Here is a 20,173-nt window from a genome sequence, read left to right on the forward strand (position 1 = left end):
TTACTTTTAAGGTTACAGTGACACGGAAAAAAAATAACTTACCTCCAGTCCTCACTCTTATCTCTGTGGTAGCATCCCAGTGGCCACATAATCACAATTTGGGTGCTTGGCAACCAAAGTGTGTTTATGATGATTACAGTGTCCTGGGGGGGCATGTGATCTCCATTTGCAATCTTCTTAGCTGGTTCTGATAAGCAAGGTCAATGGGGGAAGGTGGATTCACTTAATAACCTTATGGCTCACTCAACAAACTGTGGCAAAAAGGTAAAATTGAGCACGATTCATTTAACAACACCTAGCAATGGAATTCTGGTCCCAGTTGTGACCATAAATTGAGGATTACCTCTACTGGCAATCCTTGATTTATGAGCACAATTGAGCCCAGAATTTATGATGCTAAGTGAGACATTTTTAAGTGACCATTTGTCCCATTGTACGAATTTTCTTGCCGCATTTGTTAATTGGAATCCCTGCAGTTGCTTAATTAGTAACACGGTTGTTAAGTGAATCTGGCTTCCCCATTGACTTTGCACTTCAGAAGGTCACAAAAAGGGATCCCCTGAACTCCCCGGTGAACCAGTGGCCGAGCGTCCGAATGTAAATCACCTGACCAGGTTGATGCAGCCACTGTCATACATCATAAGTCACTTTTTTTCCAGGCCTGTTGTATGCTCAAACGGTCACTAAGTCGAGCTCTCATAGGCAGCCCGTTTATAGTTAGAAATTCTCCTTAAGTCTTAACCTGGGGATGGCCTGCATTTGGGGTTTCTGCATCAATGTGGGCTTATCCCACAGGTATCAAACTCAATCGTGTCACGTGACATATTGAATTGAATTGAATTTTATTATTTGTATGCCGCCCTTCTCCGGGAAGGACTCAGGGCAGCGAACAATTCAAAAAGGGGAAAAAGGGGAACATAAAACGAAATACAGATAATTAAAATAGGCAAGAGTCACGCAACCATGCAAGTCGAGAGGGGAGGGAACTCATCAACCCCAGGCCTGCCGGCAAAGCCAGGTTTTGACGGCTTTTCGAAAGGCCTGGAGAGAGGTGAGGGTCCGAATCTCTGCGGGGAGTTCGTTCCAGAGGGTGATGGAACGACATTTGTGGTGTGGCTGTGGCCTGCTCATGACGTATTTGGCCTAGGGGCCACCAGTTTGACAGGCCTGGCTTATCCTCATGACTTCCTAATGATAAAGGTAAAGTTTCCCCTGCACATGCGTACTAGTCGTTCCCGACTCTAGGGGGCGGTGATCATCTCCGTTTCAAAGCCGAAGATCCAGCGCTGTCCGAAGAAGCCTCCGTGGTCATGTGGCCGGCATGACTAAACGCCAAAGGCGCACGGAACGCTGTTACCTTCCCACCAAAGGTGGCCCCTATTTTTCTACTTGCATTTTTTATGTCCTTTCGAACTGCTAGGTTGGCAGAAGCTGGGACAAGTAATGGGAGCTCTCTCTGTTACGCAGCACTAGGGATTCGAACCGCTGAACTGCCAACCTTTCTGATGGACAAACTCAGTGTCTTAGCCACTGAGCCACCACCTCCCCTAACGATCATACAAAGCTTTTAATGTGACAAACTCTCATGCTTTTGGTGAAGATTGGTGAAATAAGTTATTTCTGGATATGGGTTTAGTATTCTGTCTAAGAATCCTAAACTATGTTCAGAAATATCCTGCCTCGTAGATCCATGCCTGTGATCTCTTATCTGAGCAGTTTAAGCCCCTCCCTTGAAATACAGGTAGTCCTCGATTTACAACAGTTCATTTAGTGACTACTAGAACTTAACAGCAGCACTGAAAAAAGTGGCTGGTAAACCCCTTTTTTCACACAAAGTCAAAGGGAAAGCTAGATTCACTATACAACAATTTGACTAATTTAACAATTACAGTGATCCAACTTAACAACTATGGCAAGACAGGTGGTAAAACGGGAATAAACTTACTTAACAAATGTTTCACTTAGCAACAGAAATTTGGGGCTGAATTGCGGTCATAAATCGAGGACTCCCTGTACTTAACTAGAATTAGAATTAGAATTTTATTATTTGTATGCCGCCCTTCTCTGGGAGGACTCAGGGCGGTGAACAATTCAAGGGGGAAAAGGGGAACATAAAAAAAAATACAAATAATAAAAGTAAACAACAGTCGCACAACCATACATGTCGAGAGGGGAGGGAACTCATCACCCCCAGGCCTGCCGGCAAAGCCAGGTTTTGACGGCTTTTCGGAAGGCCTGGAGAGAGGTGAGGATCCGAATCCCTGCGGGGAGTCCATTCCAGAGGGCCGGAGCTGCCACAGAGAAGGCCCTCCCCCGGGTAATAGCCAGATGGCATTGGCTGGTAGATGGCACCCGGAGGAGGCCAACCCTGTGAGATCTAATGGGTCTGTGGGAGGTAATTGGCAGCAGACAGTCTCTCAAGTACCCAGATCCAATACCATGAAGGGCTTTATAAGTTACGACTAGCACTACCCTGAGTCCTGCCCCACCATGCATTCAGAAGAACGACTGATTCCCCACCACCACCCCCGCCTCTGGAAATGATGCCTTGTGAGAAAAGGAATGAAGCTGAAACTCCTGACTCTACCTGAGTCCAAGATTACATATACTGCCATTTTGTTTCCAAGTGTAGGATGATTTGTTGTCGCGACCTGGTGGAGTGATCACGATGGACAGTGGCATGGATGTTAAGAAAAATGCAACTGAGGGGTTCGGGAACCCCTCGGAATCTCTAGTGCCTCCCCCCACGGATTTGGGAAATGAGGTTGAGGCGCCTGTTGACTTTGGAGAAGATGCTTCCACTATCCAACAACTGCCCACTTTTCCTGGTGACAACCAAGTTATCGCGGAGCTTCCAGATCTGGATTCAGGGCCCTGCTACCCCGGAGCGGAAGAGATCAGGATTAGCTTGGATGGGGATGGGGAATCCGAAAGATCCTCCGAACCACAAGATACCACTTCTTTGGATCCTGAGATCTCTAGGTAAAATGTCTCCCTTCTCTTTCACATTTCATTTATTACTTATCTAGGTCTTCCTCAGGGGTGAAATGCTACCGGTTCAAGCGAACCGATAGCCAGTTGTGCAACAATCGGCTGTGCCGTGCGATTTATATTCGCTAGAAAGCAGGAAATCCCGTTCCCTATCAAATGTAAGTCGTGCAGCACAACACCAGCACAACGACTGGTTTCTCTCCCCCCCTACCCCCCCGCTGTTCTACTTACCGTTGCAGATTCAGAAAAAGCTTCTTAGTGTCTGCGGTGTGCCTACGCACAAAGCGCACGTTTAGCACCCATGCCCGCGAGAAGCGAGCCCATAGCGGACTTCAGAGCATGTCACCCCTGGTCTTCCCGCTAGAGTGTAGAAACGGGATGGATCAGCGGTCTCCAATATTTCCGGCTCAATGGACCGGTGGAAGCGGTGGCGGGAAGGAGGAGGCGATTTCGTGGGCGCACGCGGCTTTCACAAGTGCAGTGTCACAAGTACACTCAGCCACCCCTTCCACAGCCCGGCTCCAAGCGGGCTGTGGCCCAGCACTAGACTCTGGACTAGGGGTTGCGGACCCCTGGGATGGTTAGACGGATGGATGGGTACCTACACGCACACACCTCTAGTACACGGAGTTTGACAATTGTACAACGTAAATGCGTCTTGTATATTTCTTGCTTCAGAAATGGGAGAAACTATGTCTCTTCATTTCTAGCATTGAGAAGGAGCTCCCCAATGTTCATCTTTTAAATTGCTCACTATGGCTCAGAGCTTTGTGCAAACAGCCACTGCAGCTGGTCCAACGAAGCATAGTTAAAGCAAATTATGACTCGATGAGATAGTATAGAGCTGAAAGGCCACCTTGGAGGTCTTCTAGTCCAGCCCCTTGCTCTAGCAGCAGACCCTATACCCATGATGGCGAACCTATGCCACACGTGCTGGAAGTGGCTCACAGAGCCATCTATCCGGGCACGCGAGCCGTCGCCATTTGCTCTTCTGGGTCCCGGGGCACGCCAGCTGACTGGTTTTCACATGTACAGGCACACCAGAAACTGGAGCAGCATCCTGGCGTGCATGCGCGCATTGGACTCCTGACTTTCCGGTTTATGGTGTGCACATGCGCAGCAGCCAGCTGGTTTTTGTGCTCGCATGTGCACCAGAAATCGGAAGACCTAGTTGCCAGGGCACATGTGCATGCCGGAAATTGGAAGTGGAAGTTCCCGGCATGTGCATGTGTGCTGCTTATCTTCCCTTCCGGTGTGTGGTGTTCTGAAGCATGCGCTCTCTTTTCGGCACTCGGTGTCGAAAAGGTTCGCCAGCACTGCCCTATACCATTTCAAACAAGTGGCTGTCCAGTCTCTTCTTAAAAGCCTCCAGTGATGAAGCACCAGGGGTGGGTTCCTGCCAGTTCTAACCTCTTCAATAGAAGAGGTTCCACAAATCTACCATTTAAAACCAGTTCCAGCTCCCTCCCCCCCACGTCCACACATCATCAAGATGAAGAGCGAGAGGAGGAATCCTGGGAGTTGAAGTCCACAAGTCTTAAAACTGTCAAGTTTGAACACCCCTGGTTTTTTTTTTCCTAAAGAGTTAGGGGTACAAGGGCCTTGTAACTTGACAGCTTTAAGACTCGCATGCTTTAAATGCCAGAGTGTCTGAGCCAACATTTTGGTTGCTAAGCAAGAGCATTGTTAAGTGAGTTTCACCACATTTTATAAGTTGGCCATGCCCACCCATTCACATGGCTAGCAAGCCACTCCCACCCGGTCACATGGCTGGCAAGCCACTCCCACAAAGCAGGCCACACCTACAGAAGAGGTTCTAAATTTTTTTGAAACCCACCACTGTGAAGCACCCATGATTTATGTATACATTTTATGCATATATAAAATGCAAAATGTATACATATATGAATATGTATATATTTGGCATTGACTTCCTTTCTTGGGGCAGGCAGCCTCTGTTGTCACTTGGAGAAACGTTAAAGGTTTGGGTTTCCTCAACAGGAATGGTATGGAGGAGGGTGCCAAAGCTTCAGCTCAGGAAGAGAACGTATGCTGGACACCCAAACCAGACCAGGTCTCCTCCGAGATAGAGAGCAACCTCAAGACCGCTATTGACCAGGGTGAAATTCCGAAGGAGGTAGAGGAGAAGGATGAGGAAGAGGTGATTCCAGAGCCTGACCAGGCCGAGTTCTTAAAGCTTTTTGCCCGACTGCAGAGACTTAATCCCAGCTTTCACGACAAGCTGCCCACTTCTGAAGAGGACCTCTTGGCTGCCTCGGACGGCGAGGAAACCCAGGGGTTAGGAGATGGAGACAGGCGACCCCTCCTTGAGCATCCTGAGGACCTCCAGGGACCTCCAGACAAATGTGCCCCTTCTCTACTCCATGTGGCCACAGGGCAGGGCCTTCGGGCAGCCGCTCAGCACCTCCTGAGATCCGTCCAGGGACAGAGAAGTGTGGAATTGCTTTCCTCAGAAACCAACCAGGAGAACCTGCTCAGTCTCCTCCATTACGAAGGGGGCATTTCCATGGAGGAGGAGGAGGAGGAGGACCGGGTAGCCCTGGCCCACTCAGATTTGATGACTAGCTGTCAGAAAATGGAAGTGGAAGGAAGGGCTGTGGTCCCGGAGAAGGTCCCTCCTGAACCTGCCTGTGATGATCTGGAAGAGAGAAGAAGGAAAGGACGTAGGCCCAGATCGAGGGTCCTAAAAGAATCCACTGGCTTGGAAGCAGCTGCCTCGTCTGACTCCAACTTGGAGGCCCGCAGCTGGGAAGGCTCCCCAGATCCAGTGGGGGCGCCTGCCCTGAACCGCATGGAGGATTCCTCTCCCACCTCCGATCCAGTGGTGAGTATCTTGCAGGGCAATGTTCACACATTGCCCTGGAAGTCATCAAGGGGCCTGGATGACTTTTTTGACTTAGCACCGGGTGGGTTGTTGCAAACCATGGTTTATGGCTGAGTACCATGTGCAAACACTGCTGGCTTGTTTAATCAAGCTTGGTTTGCATTGATGGGGGTTATGGAATTGTTGTAAACCAGGTTCCCTTGGTTTGTTCTTAGTTTGTTCTTTGTTGTGTGAGTCCTGTCGACAGTCATCATCATCTTCTTTGAATGACCTCATAATCCCTGGTGGGGTGGAGTCTGGGCAACTGAATGGAGCTGAGTGATTACTGGCCGGATCTCCTTCCTGTCGCCAACGCAGAGTTATATTCAGCAGATATAGTCTCAATGTGCCCAGAAAGAAAATATCTGCCTCTACCTAGGCTCGAACTCACATCCTCCTTATTGTAAGGCGAGAGCTCCACCACTAGGCCACCACAACCACTTAATTGAATAGTTATACAGGAATAGGAATTAAATCAGACGTGGGCATTTTACAGTACGTGTGTCAAGCCTGCAGTCATATTCTTCTTCGAGCTTTGGCCTGCCAACACTTTCTATTATTCTACTATGTCTTTTCTATGGGAGGGGGGATTGTACGGAGTAGATGCTATGTAGGCAAAACAAAATTCTTTCTAGAAACCCAAGGTCATCCTTTGTCTCTGCACCTGGAACTGGATGGGTGGAAGCTGCCAACATGGCAGTGGGAGATTGGACCATCTGATGGGCTAGTGGGTGTGGGGCAGCGGTGGGATTCAAATAACTTAACAACCGGTTCTCTGCCCTAATCACCAGCTGGATAGGCATGGCTCAATGGTCATGTGACTGACTGGGCATGGCCAACTCAATGTCACTCACGTTGATGGGCGCTTCACCTTAGCTGTTACAATGTCATAAGGGTTAACCAGAGAGGCAGTTTCTGTAAGCAGGGCAATCAAGATGAGGCTAGAAACAACACCAGAATATTTCCTTCCTGCCTTCCTTACAGGATTAGCCCTGTAAAGTGTGTGTGTGTGTGGGGAGAACAAAAGGAGATTTCTTCCAACAACTGGTTCTCCAAACTGCTTAGAAAGCTAACAAACGGTTCTCCTGAATAGGTGCGAACTGGCTGAATCCCATCACTGGTGTGGGGGCAAGATCTTGAACTTTCAACTGGGTGTAGAAAACCAGAAGCTTTCAGATTCGGGTTTTCCCAGATGTGCCAACATGGCTCTCTTAATAAATTGGAACTTTGAGCAATACTTTGCCTTGGACTCTGATTTACTTTTGGACACTATTTGGAACCCTGATAATGTGGGGCATATCCAGCCTGCAGGCTGTCGTCCAACCCATGGCAACGGAAGCAAGGCAGTGGGGAGTTGGGGTGGAACCAGGGTCAGGACGGTGGGGGTATCAGTGACAGCTTTCCACAAGAGTCCCAGTTTCCTAGGTGTCTTCTTGAGAAGATTAATTGTCCACCCCTGAAGTAAATCATAGCTGGCCCATTTTACAAAGCTACATTGAATGTTCAACGTTAAAACAATTACAGAGTAAAGACAGGAAAATGAAAGCTTCATTTAGGTAGTTCTCTTTCCAACAAGAAAAAAAGATTTAAAACTCACACCAAACGACATGCTTATATCCACTCTCTCTCTGGGCTTTTGCAGTTGTAGTCAGCATCGGCTGATCCGGAAGTCACTGGATTAGGAGGGCTTTCCTTAGGTTCCCAGAGATTTTGCGAAAATCTCTGGGACCACTGGAGTTCCCACCACGTCACTGTCTCTACGGGACAGCTTAGATTCGAAACGAATCGTCCAAAATAACCCCGGTATAGATGGTCTCTCAGAAACTGCCTGAAAGTCCGTCTTCTCACTGCTAAGCCCCGCCTTCTTCCCATTTAGGTAGTTCTCGACTTACAGCTATAATGGAGACTGCCCGTCATGGACATAAATCAGGTGACTTTTGTGAACGACCTGATATTATTATGACCAATGGTTCACTAGGGGCCTGTTTTTCTGAAAAACAAAAATGATGGTTTGGGGCAAAACCATTATAAACTTCCATCATGTGACTATGGAACATTATAAACGGCCATAAATGTGGGGCAGTTGCTGAGTGCCCGACATTCAGTCATGTGACTGTGGGTGGGTCTCAAAACTTCGGGATCTGGTTGAAGGAGGGCCATCATAACTTCAGGCGGTTGCTAAGCGACGATCGCAAAACAAGGACTCTCTGTATATATCAGTGGTGGGTTTCCATTTTTTTAAACTACCGGTTCTCTGATGCTCACGTGATTGCTTGCGCATGATGCTTTGCATGCGCAGAAGCGTTTGGGCGGGTGGGCGGAGCCTCCCATTGCCACCACTATCTGTTCGCCCAATCCGGGCCAAACCAGGAGCAACCCACCTCTGGGTTATATTCTCCTTTGGATGTAGACATCATGAGACTGATTTATTGAGCTACAGTTCAAATATAGGTAGTCCTTGATTTACAACAGTTCATTTAGTGATTGTTCAAGTTACAATGACCCTGAAACAACTGAATAGAATAGCAGAGTGGGAAGGGACCTTGGAGGTCTTCTAGTCCAACCCTCTGCTTAGGCAGGAAACTACACACCACTTCAGACAAATAGCTATCCAACATCTTCCTAAAGGTTCCACCACAAAACCGCGTTCGACTAAAGCGCGCTCGACGAAACCGCATAGCTGACGTCATCACAGCGCGACGGAAAAAGCACGCTGTAAACGCTAAAGCTAAAATTAACCCCTAAACCTAACCCCCCTAAACCTAATCCTAAACCTAACCCTAAACCTAACCCTTAACCTAACCCTAAACCTAACCCTAAACCTAATGCTAAACCTAATCCTAACCCTTAACCTAACCCTAAACCTAACCCTTAACCTAACCCTAAACCTAACCCTAACCCTTAACCTAACCCTAAACCTAACCCTAAACCTAACCCTTACCTTAACTTGAATCGGCTTGCTTTCAAAGCGCTATTTAAAGCGCCCTTTTTTCTCCGCGCTCGCTGTTGTCGCCCTGCTGATGACGTTAGCGACGCAGTTTAATCGGGCGCGCTTTAGTGGAGCGCGGTTTTATCATTCCACGCTTCCTAAAGACTTCCAGTGTTGGGACATTCAGAACTTCTGGAGGCAAGCTCTTCCACTGATTAATTGTTCCAACTGTCAGGAATTTTCTCCTCAGTTCTCAGTTGTTTTTCTCCTTGGTTAGTTTCCACCTATTGTTTCTTGTTCTACCCTTGGGAGCTTTGGAGAATAGCTTGACCCGCTTTTCTTTGGGGCAGCCCCTGAGATATTGGAAGACTGCTATCATGTCTCCCCTAGTCCTTCTTTTCATTAAACTAGACACACCCAGCAACCGTTCTTCATGTATTTTAGCCTCCAGTTATCTTTGTTGCTCTTCTCTGCACTCTTTCTAGAGTCTCCACGTCTTTTTTACATCATGGTGACCAAAACTGAATGCAGTATTCCAAGACCTTACCGAGGCATTATAAAGTGGTATTAAAACTGATTTATGACTGTTTTCCACCCAACAGTTGAGCATCCCCATAAGCCCTTGATCACAATTCAGTTGCTTGGCAAGGGGTTCATATTTATGAGAGTTGCAGGGTCCCGGGATCATGTGATCACCTTTTTGACGTTCTGAGAAGCAATGTCCATGGGGAATCCAGATTCACTTAATAACCCTGTTACTAATTTCGTCGTATTTAAGTACAATTTAAGTACAATGACAATGAAGGTTATACTTATACTAACTTAACAAATGCAATCATTCACTTAAGAACTGTGGCAAGAAAAGTCGTAAAGTGGGGCAAGCTCACTTAACAAATGTTTCACTTAGCAATATAAATTTTGGGCCCAATTGTGGTCATAATTTGAGGACTATCTGTTTTAGCGGCATCTTTGCCTTCCCACTTTCTCTTATCTGTGCAATTAGCAGTCTAGGGTTAAGGATTTTGCACGATAGCTGAAAGGCACCACTTTAATAATTTTATACATTCATTACATCCTGCCACAAACCAAATAATCTGGGAGATTGTCTCCAGAAGTTTAATATAAACTGCCTTCTGGTTAGACTGATTGCCTTACGGTAAAAAAAACCCAGTGATATCAGGTGTGCATTGCAACATCATGACACAACAACATAAATTATATAGTTTGCACCAGTTGTGCAAAGTCATTACGGTGTGCTTGCTATAAAATGATTGGCACATAGCTAAATTTACTAATCCCAGATGCTAATCGGGATTGGGCCTGATTAATACTTTAATGAGAATCCCCTAAAAAGTTCCAGTGCTCTTGGCTAGACTGGGAAGTTTTTTTTAAAAATCAGAAAAAGGCAGGGGGAAGTATCACGAAAACAGCATGGATGCTGACACCAGGAATCAAGGTTTATCTAGTTTTCTAGTAAAAGACGTGGCACGACAAAACCGCGCTCCACTAAAGCGCGCCCGATTAAACCACTAGACGACAACAGCGACCACGGAGAAAAAAGGGCGCTTTAAATAGCGCTTTGAAAGCAAGCCAATTCACATTAAGGTAAGGGTTAGGTTTAGGGTTAGGTTTAGGGTTAGGTTAAGGGTTAGGGTTAGGTTTAGGGTTAGGTTAAGCGTTAGGGTTAGGTTTAGGGTTAGGTTTAGCGTTAGGTTAAGGGTTAGGTTTAGGGTTAGGTTTAGGGTTAGGTTAAGGGTTAGGTTTAGGGTTAGGTTAAGGGTTAGGTTTAGGGTTAGGTTAAGGGTTAGGTTTAGGGTTAGGTTTAGGATTAGGTTTAGGGGGTTAGGTTTAGGTTTAGGGGTTAATTTTAGCTTTAGCGTTCGCAGCGTGCTTTTTTCATCGCGCTGTGATGACGTCAGCTACGCGGTTTCGTCGAGCGCGCTTTAGTCGAACGCGGTTTTGTGGTGGAACCGTAAAAGATGCTTAGATCAGAGGAGGTATTCAGCAGGTTCTGAATAATTCTGGAGAACCGGTAGCGGAAATTTTTAGTAGTTCGGAGAACCAGCAAATACTACCTCTGACTGGCCCCGCCTCCATCTATTCTCTGCCTCCCGAGTCCCAGCTGATCGGGAGGAAATGGGGATTTTGCAGTATCCTTCCCCTGCCACGCCCACCAAGCCATGCCCACAGAACCGGTAGTAAAAAATCTTGAATACCACCACTGGCTTACATCAAATTTCTAAAACAAAATACATGTATTAGGTATCCAGAGTTTGAAGGGGATTCATTTGATTGATTTCTATAATTCCCGATTTTTAGCCGTTGAGGTTAGTTAGTAAAGTAATTTTATTCTGATTTTGTATCCTGTTTTTAGTATGTAAAGTTATAAGCTACCTAAAGTTTAGTTGGTTTCAGGTGGTCAGATAAATGTCATAAATAAATAATTAAGATCTCCTCCCCGGCTTTACAAAGCCAATTCTTTTTCCCCTTTCCTCTTTCTTTAACAGAATAAAGGCAATGTGTCATCTTTCCCACCTTATAAAGATGGTAAGTGAAGACTTTTGATTGATTTATTATGTCATGTGAACTTTGGGCCAGCCTCTCCCTCTCTCTGAGACCAAAGAGCCAATCAGATGTACTGGAGAACGAGGTGGGCTAGAGCAGTGTTCACCAATCGGTGGTCCGTGGACCACTGGTGATCGTCGAGAAAATTTTGGTGGTTCGCAGAAAAATTATTTGCATTTTTTATATTGCACTAAATCAGAGTCCTCAAACTATGCCCCCCCACCCCCCTGGGCTGGATATGTGCAATGAACATTTGTGTTGCTGCAGAGAGTCTCCCCCTTCGGGGTCTTTTTGTGTGGGTCAGAGGGGGACAGAAATTCCGACTTGGGGTCTGCTTCGGCCTGGCATGGGGCTTTGGGCGAAGGCTGGAGGGAAGCACCCCTGGTGGCAAAGAGCCGGAAGGCCTTGTTCCAGTGGGACTGCATCACGGCCTGGAACTGGCTGACCATCTCAGTCCACTGAGCCTCCAGGCGCCGGTACCTGGCTTTGCACTCCCGCAGGTCTTCCCTCTGCTTGGAAAGCCTATGTTCGTAGTCCTCAGTGAGGTGCTTCTGCTGAGCCTCCTCCACGGTCAGATCCAATTTGAACTGAGCTGTTTTGCCAACTCTTTCTCATGGTGGCTGCTTAATTCCAGCAACTGCTTCCTGTTGGGGCCCTAAGGAGCCCGGGCGGGCATGCGAGAAGCGGCGAGTAAAGGCTGCCAAGACGCTCCTTGATGTGAGTGACATCAAGTTGTCCCCGCCCACCCAGTCACATGACCACTTTGCCACGCCCACCCTTTAGGCAGATCATATTAGTGGTCCACAGGATTTAAAATTATGAATTTAGTGGTTCCTGAGGTCCAAAAGGCCGGTGACCCCTGGACTAGAGCATGGGAGACCCAGGTTCTAATTCCTCTTCAACTACAGAAGTCATTGGTTAACTTTGGGCTAGTCCCTCCCTCTCAGTCCAAGAGCCAATGAGGTGAGGTGTTGAAGGAGACAGATTAAGAGTGAGGAGTGGACATTAATCCCTCCCTAGCTATAGAAGCTCATTGGCTGAATTTGGCCCAGTCCCTCCCTCTCAATCCAAGAGCCAGTCAGGTGTAGCAAGTAAGGTGTTGGATTAACAGCAAAGAGACTCAGGTTCTAATTCCTCCCCAGCCATAGAGGTTCTCTATGGAATTTGGGGGTATTTCTATCAGTGGTAGGATACGACTGGAACCCCCCAGTATGGGCATACCGGTGCCTGCTGGGAGCACCAGGTACCGTTCTGGTGTGGTGTTCCAGAGGGTCCGCCTGCCCACCCTCCTTACCTGTATTGTGCCGAGCGGGGCTTACGCTCACGGAGTGTACGGCGCCTGTGCAACGCCCCGCCGAGCAGCTGGAGCATCGCAGAGTGTCACGGGCAGTAAGTATGCATGCATGCACTGCACGCATGCTGTGTGCGTGCTGCATGCGTGCATGTGGTAGATGCCCGGCTCGGTTGCAATGGGATCCGGAACCCACCACTGATCACAATCTAACCTAACTCGTAGGAATGTTAACATATGTTACATATGGTACCCTTTGGTGATGAGAATGGTGATGACGGTGACAATAATAATGTTATTAAACAAGCCTTTTTTGTATGTCTCAGTCCCAGGTCCCTGTGAGCCCGAAGATCTGTTGGAAGGGGTGATCTTTGGAGCCAAATATCTGGGCTCCACACAGCTGGTTTCCGAGAAAAACCCATCCACGAGCATTCGCATGGCTCAGGCCCAGGAAGCCGTCGATAGAATTAAGGTGGGAAGGGTGAACAGCAGGGATGGGACACCAAGAGGGAACCTTGAATTGAATTGAATTTATTGCATTTATATGCCGCCCTTTTCCCCGAAGGGGACTCAGGGCGGCTCACAATCCAAGTCAGGGAAGGGGGTACAGATAAGGGATAAAAAAGACGAACAGAACAATACACAATTTAAAAGCACACAACAACCATACCATTCGAGGGGGGGGGGGGCAAAAGCTCTTTAGCCCCAGGCCTGTCGGAACAACCAGGTTTTAAGGGCTTTGCGGAAGGCCTGGAGGGTGGTGAGGGTTCGAATCTCCACGGGGAGCTCGTTCCAGAGGGTCGGAGCAGCCACAGAGAAGGCTCTCCTCCGGGTAGTCGCCAGTCGGCATTGGCCGGCGGATGGAATTCGGAGGAGGCCTAATCTGTGGGATCTAATCGGTCTATTGGAGGTAATTGGCAGCAGGCGGTCTCTCAAAATGAAATTACATCTACACTTACAATCACAATTGAGCCCAAAATTTCAGTTGCTAAGTGAGACAGATGTGAGTTTTGCTCCATTTTACGACCTACCTTGCCACAGTTGTTATGGAATCATGGGAGTTGTTAGGTTAGTAACATGGTTGTTAAGTGAATTTGTCTTCTCCACTTCTGACTTTGCTTATCAGAAAGTCAAAAAAGTGATCACTTTGCCCCAGGACACTGCAAACGTCATAAATATGAGTCAATTGGCAAGCTTCTGAATTTCAATCACGTGACTGCTGCAACGATCATGAGTGTGAAAAACGATCATGCGTCACTTTTTCAGTGCCGATGTAACTTTGAATAGTCACTAAACAAATTGTTGTAAGTCGAGGACTGCTTGTACTCAGTTACACAGAAGAAAAGGGAGCTCTGTTCTAGTTGCAGCAAAATGGAGCCTCCATGTTCAAGAGCAGCTTACATTTTGTTTTAGTCATTAATTCTGTTGACATCCAAATCATGTCTATTCTTGACCACGGCAAATGTCTGAGTAAAATGTATGTTGCTTTTCTTTCAAATGTCTTTTTCTCCACACATCCTGTAAGGTTAATTCATCTACATTTGTAAAGAATGTTTTGAGAAGAACTCTTCTTAGCTTCTTATTCGGTTTTGTAGTTTTATAGTCCAGCTCATTATTTACAATCACATTAAAATCTCCTATTATACACCTGTCTAGAGCAGCTTACATTTTCAGTGCAATCACTGGAGCAGTGGCGAACAGGGCCACAATTTCCATGCCACAATCTCCATGCCACAATCACCTATTTTCTCTCTCTTTCCTTCACTTGTTTTTCTTGCAATCCAGGCTCCTGAGGGAGAATCCCAGCCAATGACCGAAGTAGATCTCTTTGTCTCCACTCAACGGATCAAGGTCCTCAGCGCTGACACACAGGTGCATTGACAGTTTCCCCCTCAAGAAGCATTCAGCCTGCTGCCTCCGTTTGAGATCCTGTCCAGTGGGCAAGGCTCAAAATGGCTGCTTTTAGGGTTGCGGGGAGGATGGCATCCCTTAGCCAGAAGACCCACAGATGAAACTATGGCACTGCTCCCTCCCTACATCCAGGATATTCCCCAGTGTGCCATCACTTTTTTTAGATTGTGTGTGTGTGTGTGTGTCAGTGGTGGGTTCCTACCAGTTCGCACCTATTTGGTAGAACCGGTTCGTCAAATCTACCGAACCGGTTAGAAGACCAGTGGACCCGGAAAGCAGGCCACACCTACAGAAGAGGTTCCAAAAATTTTTGAAACCCACCACTGGTCCTTGGATATGATTATTCTACACTATCATGCTCATATTCATAAAACTCAGTGCCTCTGTGAAAGGTAAGGATGACTGCTGCGTTTGTGGTGCAATCAGAACATTGCGTGTGTTGAAGTTGTTTTAACGCAAACCAAAGATGCCTTTTAAAAAACAAGTTTACATCATATTCTTATGCATGCCAGGGCTGTGTGTGAGGTAATTTAAGGTGGTTCTGACAACTGTCGTCGGCATCTTCATATCCGGTCACATGGGTGGCAAGCCACTCCCATCCAGTCACATGGGCGGCAAGCCACTCCCACAAAGGAGGCCACACCCACAGAGTAGGTTCAAACAATTTTTGAAACCCACCACGTGTGTGTGTGTGTGTGTGTGTGATTGAAATGTTGAGACTGTGTTGTGTTCTCAAAATGGCTGTTGAGGGTTTTGCCCTCTCACAAAATAACACAACAGGCTGACAGGAAGGAATTGCACTTTCCTTGGGGGCATAATAGCTTTTTTTTTTAAAAAAAAAATTGCAATCTTTACAGTACAGGCTTACAATCACAGTTGAGCTCGGAATTTTGATTACAAGTTTCTGAGGTTGTAAGTTGAGTCACCATGAGATCAGACTTGATTTTATGACTGTTTTACGACAGTCGTTAACCACCATAGTGGTTAAGCAAATCGCGAATCAAGTGAGACGTGGTTGTAAGTCTGAATCCAGATTATCCAATGGGTGTTTTTTGCAGGGTGAGTGGGTTGGAATCTCGGAGATGATCACATGATCTCAGAATACTGCAACTAATTACAAATGTAAGCCAGTTGCCAAACTCCCCAAATCAAGGACTGCCTGTTCTAAAATCAAATCAGTCACAAACAGTGTCTGGGCCTATATTGGCACCATATTTGTCTACCTCTGTTGTGTGTGTATGGAAAATACACACACAAATATTTTAACTCAATTTTTACACCAATGTGATTTTTGTGTGAGTTCTGGAAAATGACACAGCGTTTGAGATTTTTGCGTCAGTACATTCTCTGAATCAAACTGTTGAACAACAAACTGGGGGCTCCTGTCTGCAACAGGCATAGAGGCCAGCCTGGCAGAGAATGATGTGAGCCGTAGTTCAGCACCGTGACCCGTCAAAACCGCGGTCGACAAAACCGCGCTCGACGAAAGCGCATACCTGACGTCATCAGCAGCGCGACGAAAAAAATTAAAAAATAAATAAAATTAAAATTAAAATAAAATTAAATCAAGCCGATTCACATAAAGGTAAGGGTTAGGTTTAGGGTTAGGGTTAGGGTTAGGTTAAGGGTTAGGGTTAGGTTTAGGGTTACGTTAAGCGTTAGGGTTAGGTTTAGCGTTAGGTTAAGGGTTACCGTTAGGTTTAGCGTTAGGTTAAGGGTTAGGTTTAGGGTTAGGTTTAGGGTTAGATTTGGGGGGGTTAGGGTAAGGTTTTCGCTTTAATTTTAAATTTACTGCTCACAGCGCGATGTTTTCGTCGCGCTGTGATGACGTCACGTACGCGCTTTTGTCGAGCGCGCAATTGTCTACCACGGTTTTGTGGTGGAACCGTTCAGCACATCTATAGGACATAGTTGAGGATATTTTACAGGCAATTGGAAAATATTCTATGAAATGGCAACCTGTCATTTCAATGCTTCTTTCTTTCTTTCTTTCTTTCTTTCTTTCTTTCTTTCTTTCTTTCTTTCTTTCTTTCTTTCCTTCCTTCCTTCCTTCCTTCCTTCCTTTCCTTCCTTCCTTTCCTTCCTTCCTTCCGTCTTTCTTTCTTTCTTTCTTTCTTTCTTTCTTTCTTTCTTTCTTTCTTTCTTTCTTTCTTTCTTTCTTTCTTTCTTTTTCTTCTCTGATCTCCTTGCCATGTTAGGAAACCATGATGGATCACCCCCTCCAGACCATCTCCTACATTGCTGACATTGGGAACATCGTGGTGCTCATGGCCCGTCGGAAGCTCCCTCGCCGGGCAGATGCTTCCACCGAAAAACAGCTGTACAAAATGATCTGCCACGTGTTCCACTCGTCTGACGTGAGTGTGGGGAGAGGTTGGTGGTGGACAACACGGACAATCAGAGTTCAGATGTGCACCGCTGCCTCAGTTAGATTAGATCTTGTCGTGTTAGAATAACGGCACGCTTGGAAAAAAAGATAGTCCTGTAACTGTAGAAATGCTTGTCATTTGCTGCTTCCTGTCCTACAGGCTCAGCTGATAGCCCAAGCCATTGGGCAGGTCTTTAGCGTGGCTTACCAGCAGTTCCTGCGGGCCAGTGGCATTGACCCCAGCCAGCTCGGCTCCATGCAAGACCAGAACGATGATGAGAAGGATCCTGGCCTGATCGAGGGAGAGGAACTATATAATGGAGACCTGGCTCACTTCTCCAAGCAAGAGAACTGTAAGGAAGTAAGAATGGAGAGGAGGTGTTTTGCTAGAGGTGGAGCACATTGGAATTGCATACCCACCACAGAGGAAATGGCTCTACCCATCTCAGATGCTCTCCCTCTGTATGGGCCTGTGGAATTGGCCAGTGGTTCGGCAGGCCACTCAATCTCCGCTAATCTAGTTGGCTCTCTGGTTGCATTGGACTACAACTCCATGACATGATACAAACAGACACACACACAGAGTCTGTAGTTGGCCTGGGGCTGCTGACCTTATTGAAAGGTCCAGCCCCGACTAGAGCGAATTTGTATTGTGAATTTTAAATCATTTTTTATTTTTATTTTTTTCCTTTTTCTTCGCTTTGTAAGCCGCCCAGAGTCCTGCGGGATTGGGCGGCCTATAAATTTACTAAATAAATAAACAAACAAACAAACAAATAAATAAATAAATAAATGAGGGAAGCTGTAGTCTGACACACCCATTGAGCTTTTGTTGGCAGGAAGCTCATTATTTTCACCGTCTTGCTGTTTAACTGCCTTTCAGGCAGATACACAAAAAAAGATCAAGACTTGTTTTTGAAAAGTCAGCCCACTGAGGGCTGTAGTCAGGGGTGGGATTCAGCCGGTTCGGACCGGTTCGGGCAAACTGGGTGTTAATTTTACATCTGATTCGCCGAACCGGTAGTTGCAAGGACTGGCTGGCCCCGCCCATCCCTCCCCTCCCAGAAGTCTCCACATGGCCTGTTCATCATGCCAGGTAAGTGCAGGGCCCATGCGGAAGCTCTGGGAGGGTGAAAAACGAGCGTTCCGGAAGTTCCAGAAATCCGGAAACAGGCTCTTTTCTGGCCTCCGGAGGACCTCTGGATCCCGGGGAAGGCTGTTTTTGCTGTCCCGGAGGCTCGAGGAAAGCCTCTGAAGCCTGGGGAGGGCAAAAAACAGGCCTCTCAGAAGTTATGGAAGTCTGGAAACGGGCCTGTTTCCAGCTTCCGGAGCCCAGGGGAGGCTGTTTTCAGTCCCTCCCTCTCAGAGCCTCTGGAGTCCAGGGAGGGCCAAAATGCCCCCCCCCCCAATGATGTAGGTGGCCGAGTAGGCCACACCCACCAAGAGGCTGAGTAGACCCACCCAGCAACTGGGTAGAGAACCAGTTGCTAGCATTTTTCAATCTCACCCCTGGTTGTAGTGAATGGAAAAATCCCCAGCTGTGTGCCCAAGTATGGGCCCTTTTATAACCTGTGGACTTCAACTCCCAGAATTCCTGAGCCATCATGGCCGGGAGTTGATGTCCACAGGTCATGAAAGGACTATAGTTGCCCACCCCTGCCCAAGAGGGTTTACGAAATGTACTAAATTTGATAAATCTTGGAAAAGATGTATAAGTAGTCCCTGAGGACAGCTATTTGCAGCATCGATGCCATGGCCATATTTTATGATGGGTTTTTTTTGCCAAAAGCTGGCATTTACTTCCAGTTTTCATCAAAAGTAGCCCATAGCAAACCATTGGTTCACTGAACAACCCTCATTTTAAAAAGGTCATAAAATCAGGCCAGTCATGTGGGTGACCCGCTTTACAGCCATCGCGACTTAATGACCATAATGGGAAGGCCTCATTACTTTCATAAGTGGAGGACTTCCTGTATTGGGTCATATTTTAATAGTAAGGTATTTCAATAATATAAATGGATAAAAAAATTAATGATCCTGATAGCCAATAGAAGATCCTTTAAGTTTATCAATTTGCCACCTCTGTTTTGTCCAGGGTGAGAACATGCCAGATTCCTCTAGAATGTTCCATCTTTTCCCCAGACTGTTAACCCCGGAGGGAGTGATTTGACAGTTTTCTGGCTATAAATGTTCTTGATATAGGAAGTGGTTCTGGAAGAGTAATATCCAATGTCCTGGGGAAAAAAAAACCCAAAATATTTTCCTCAGAACAACTCATCTCCTGGATTTCTTTAAACTTTACACAGCAAAGCTTTGCCCAGATGTTTTTTTTTTCCCCTTCTTTTCAGCAAGTTATTTTTTCAAAGAAAATAATGCTTTCCTAAAGTGGGTGAAAGAAAGACAAGAGGGTTAAACAGCAGTAGACGTATTTTCTTTCAGTTGGAGGGGGTGGGAAGACTCATTGCGTCAAAAAAAAAAAAAAAATTGTGTCCCAACTTGCAACGGAAACAACTCCATGGTTTGTCAGGCCAGAATGTGAGCAGCAAAGGAAAACGTGGAACTTACCATCTCTGTTGAGTTTGATTGCCTCTAAAGCCTACTAAAACCATGATGGCGAACCTATGACACGTATGCCAGAGGTGGCACGCAGAGCCCTCTCTGTGGCCATGCGTGCCATCGCCAGCTGCTCTTCGCGGACACAAGGGCACTGGAAAACAGCCCAAAAAATAGCCTCAAAACGCCCCCGCAAACAGCCAAAAAACTGGTCTTTGGGTTTCCAGTCCTCCTGTGTGCGCACAAGCATGAATGTTTCAGTTTGGGCACTTGGTGCTGAAAAGGTTTCGCCATCACTGGTCATGTGGCGGTGGAAGGAGAGAGGCCTAACTTGGAATTTCAAAACCAGACAAGCAGTTTTTGAGGCGTTTGTCATCAATTCCAACAGTCGCCAAACTGGCTGAGGAATTCTGGGAGTTGAAGTTCGCCCATCTTCAGGTGGCGCAGTGGTTAGGGTGCAGTACTGCAGGCCACTTCAGCTGACTGTTATCTGCAGTTCGGCGGTTCAAATCTCAGTGGCTCAAGGTTGACTCAGCCTTCCATCCTTCTGAGGTGGGTAAAATGAGGACCCAGATTGTGGGGGCGATATGCTGACTCTGTAAACCGCTTAGAGAGGGCTGAAAGCCCTATGAAGTGGTATATAAGTCTAACTGCTATTGCTATTGCTATAAGCCAAAGTTG

The 20,173-nt window shown here is 46.7% G+C and overlaps 1 protein-coding gene across 2 annotated transcripts in view; it reads left to right on the forward strand.

Moving 5' to 3' along the window:
* The window catches only part of LOC106555561 (amyloid-beta A4 precursor protein-binding family A member 3), a 33,641-nt gene that overhangs the window by 4,269 nt on the left and 9,199 nt on the right, over positions 1-20,173 (forward strand). Inside the window, exons 2-8 of one of the 2 annotated variants that reach the window (XR_015695266.1) lie at positions 2,628-2,982; positions 4,993-5,836; positions 11,312-11,351; positions 12,987-13,132; positions 14,446-14,532; positions 16,770-16,928; positions 17,100-17,292. Coding sequence is in view for 1 of the 2 variants with exons in the window: in XM_087703278.1 (XP_087559404.1) it covers positions 2,669-2,982; positions 4,993-5,836; positions 11,312-11,351; positions 12,987-13,132; positions 14,446-14,532; positions 16,770-16,928; positions 17,100-17,300 (1,791 nt within the window). In the remaining variant the exon portion in view is untranslated. Of the gene's footprint in view, positions 1-2,627; positions 2,983-4,992; positions 5,837-11,311; positions 11,352-12,986; positions 13,133-14,445; positions 14,533-16,769; positions 16,929-17,099; positions 17,301-20,173 lie in introns of both variants that reach the window. The other variant, XM_087703278.1, reaches the window with a different exon arrangement.

The sequence above is a fragment of the Thamnophis sirtalis genome, unplaced genomic scaffold, assembly GCF_051295495.1.
Source record: "Thamnophis sirtalis isolate CommonGarterSnake01/CBP01778 unplaced genomic scaffold, rThaSir2_p1.2 scaffold_1, whole genome shotgun sequence".
In the NCBI taxonomy this organism is placed as follows: Eukaryota; Metazoa; Chordata; class Lepidosauria; order Squamata; family Natricidae; genus Thamnophis; species Thamnophis sirtalis.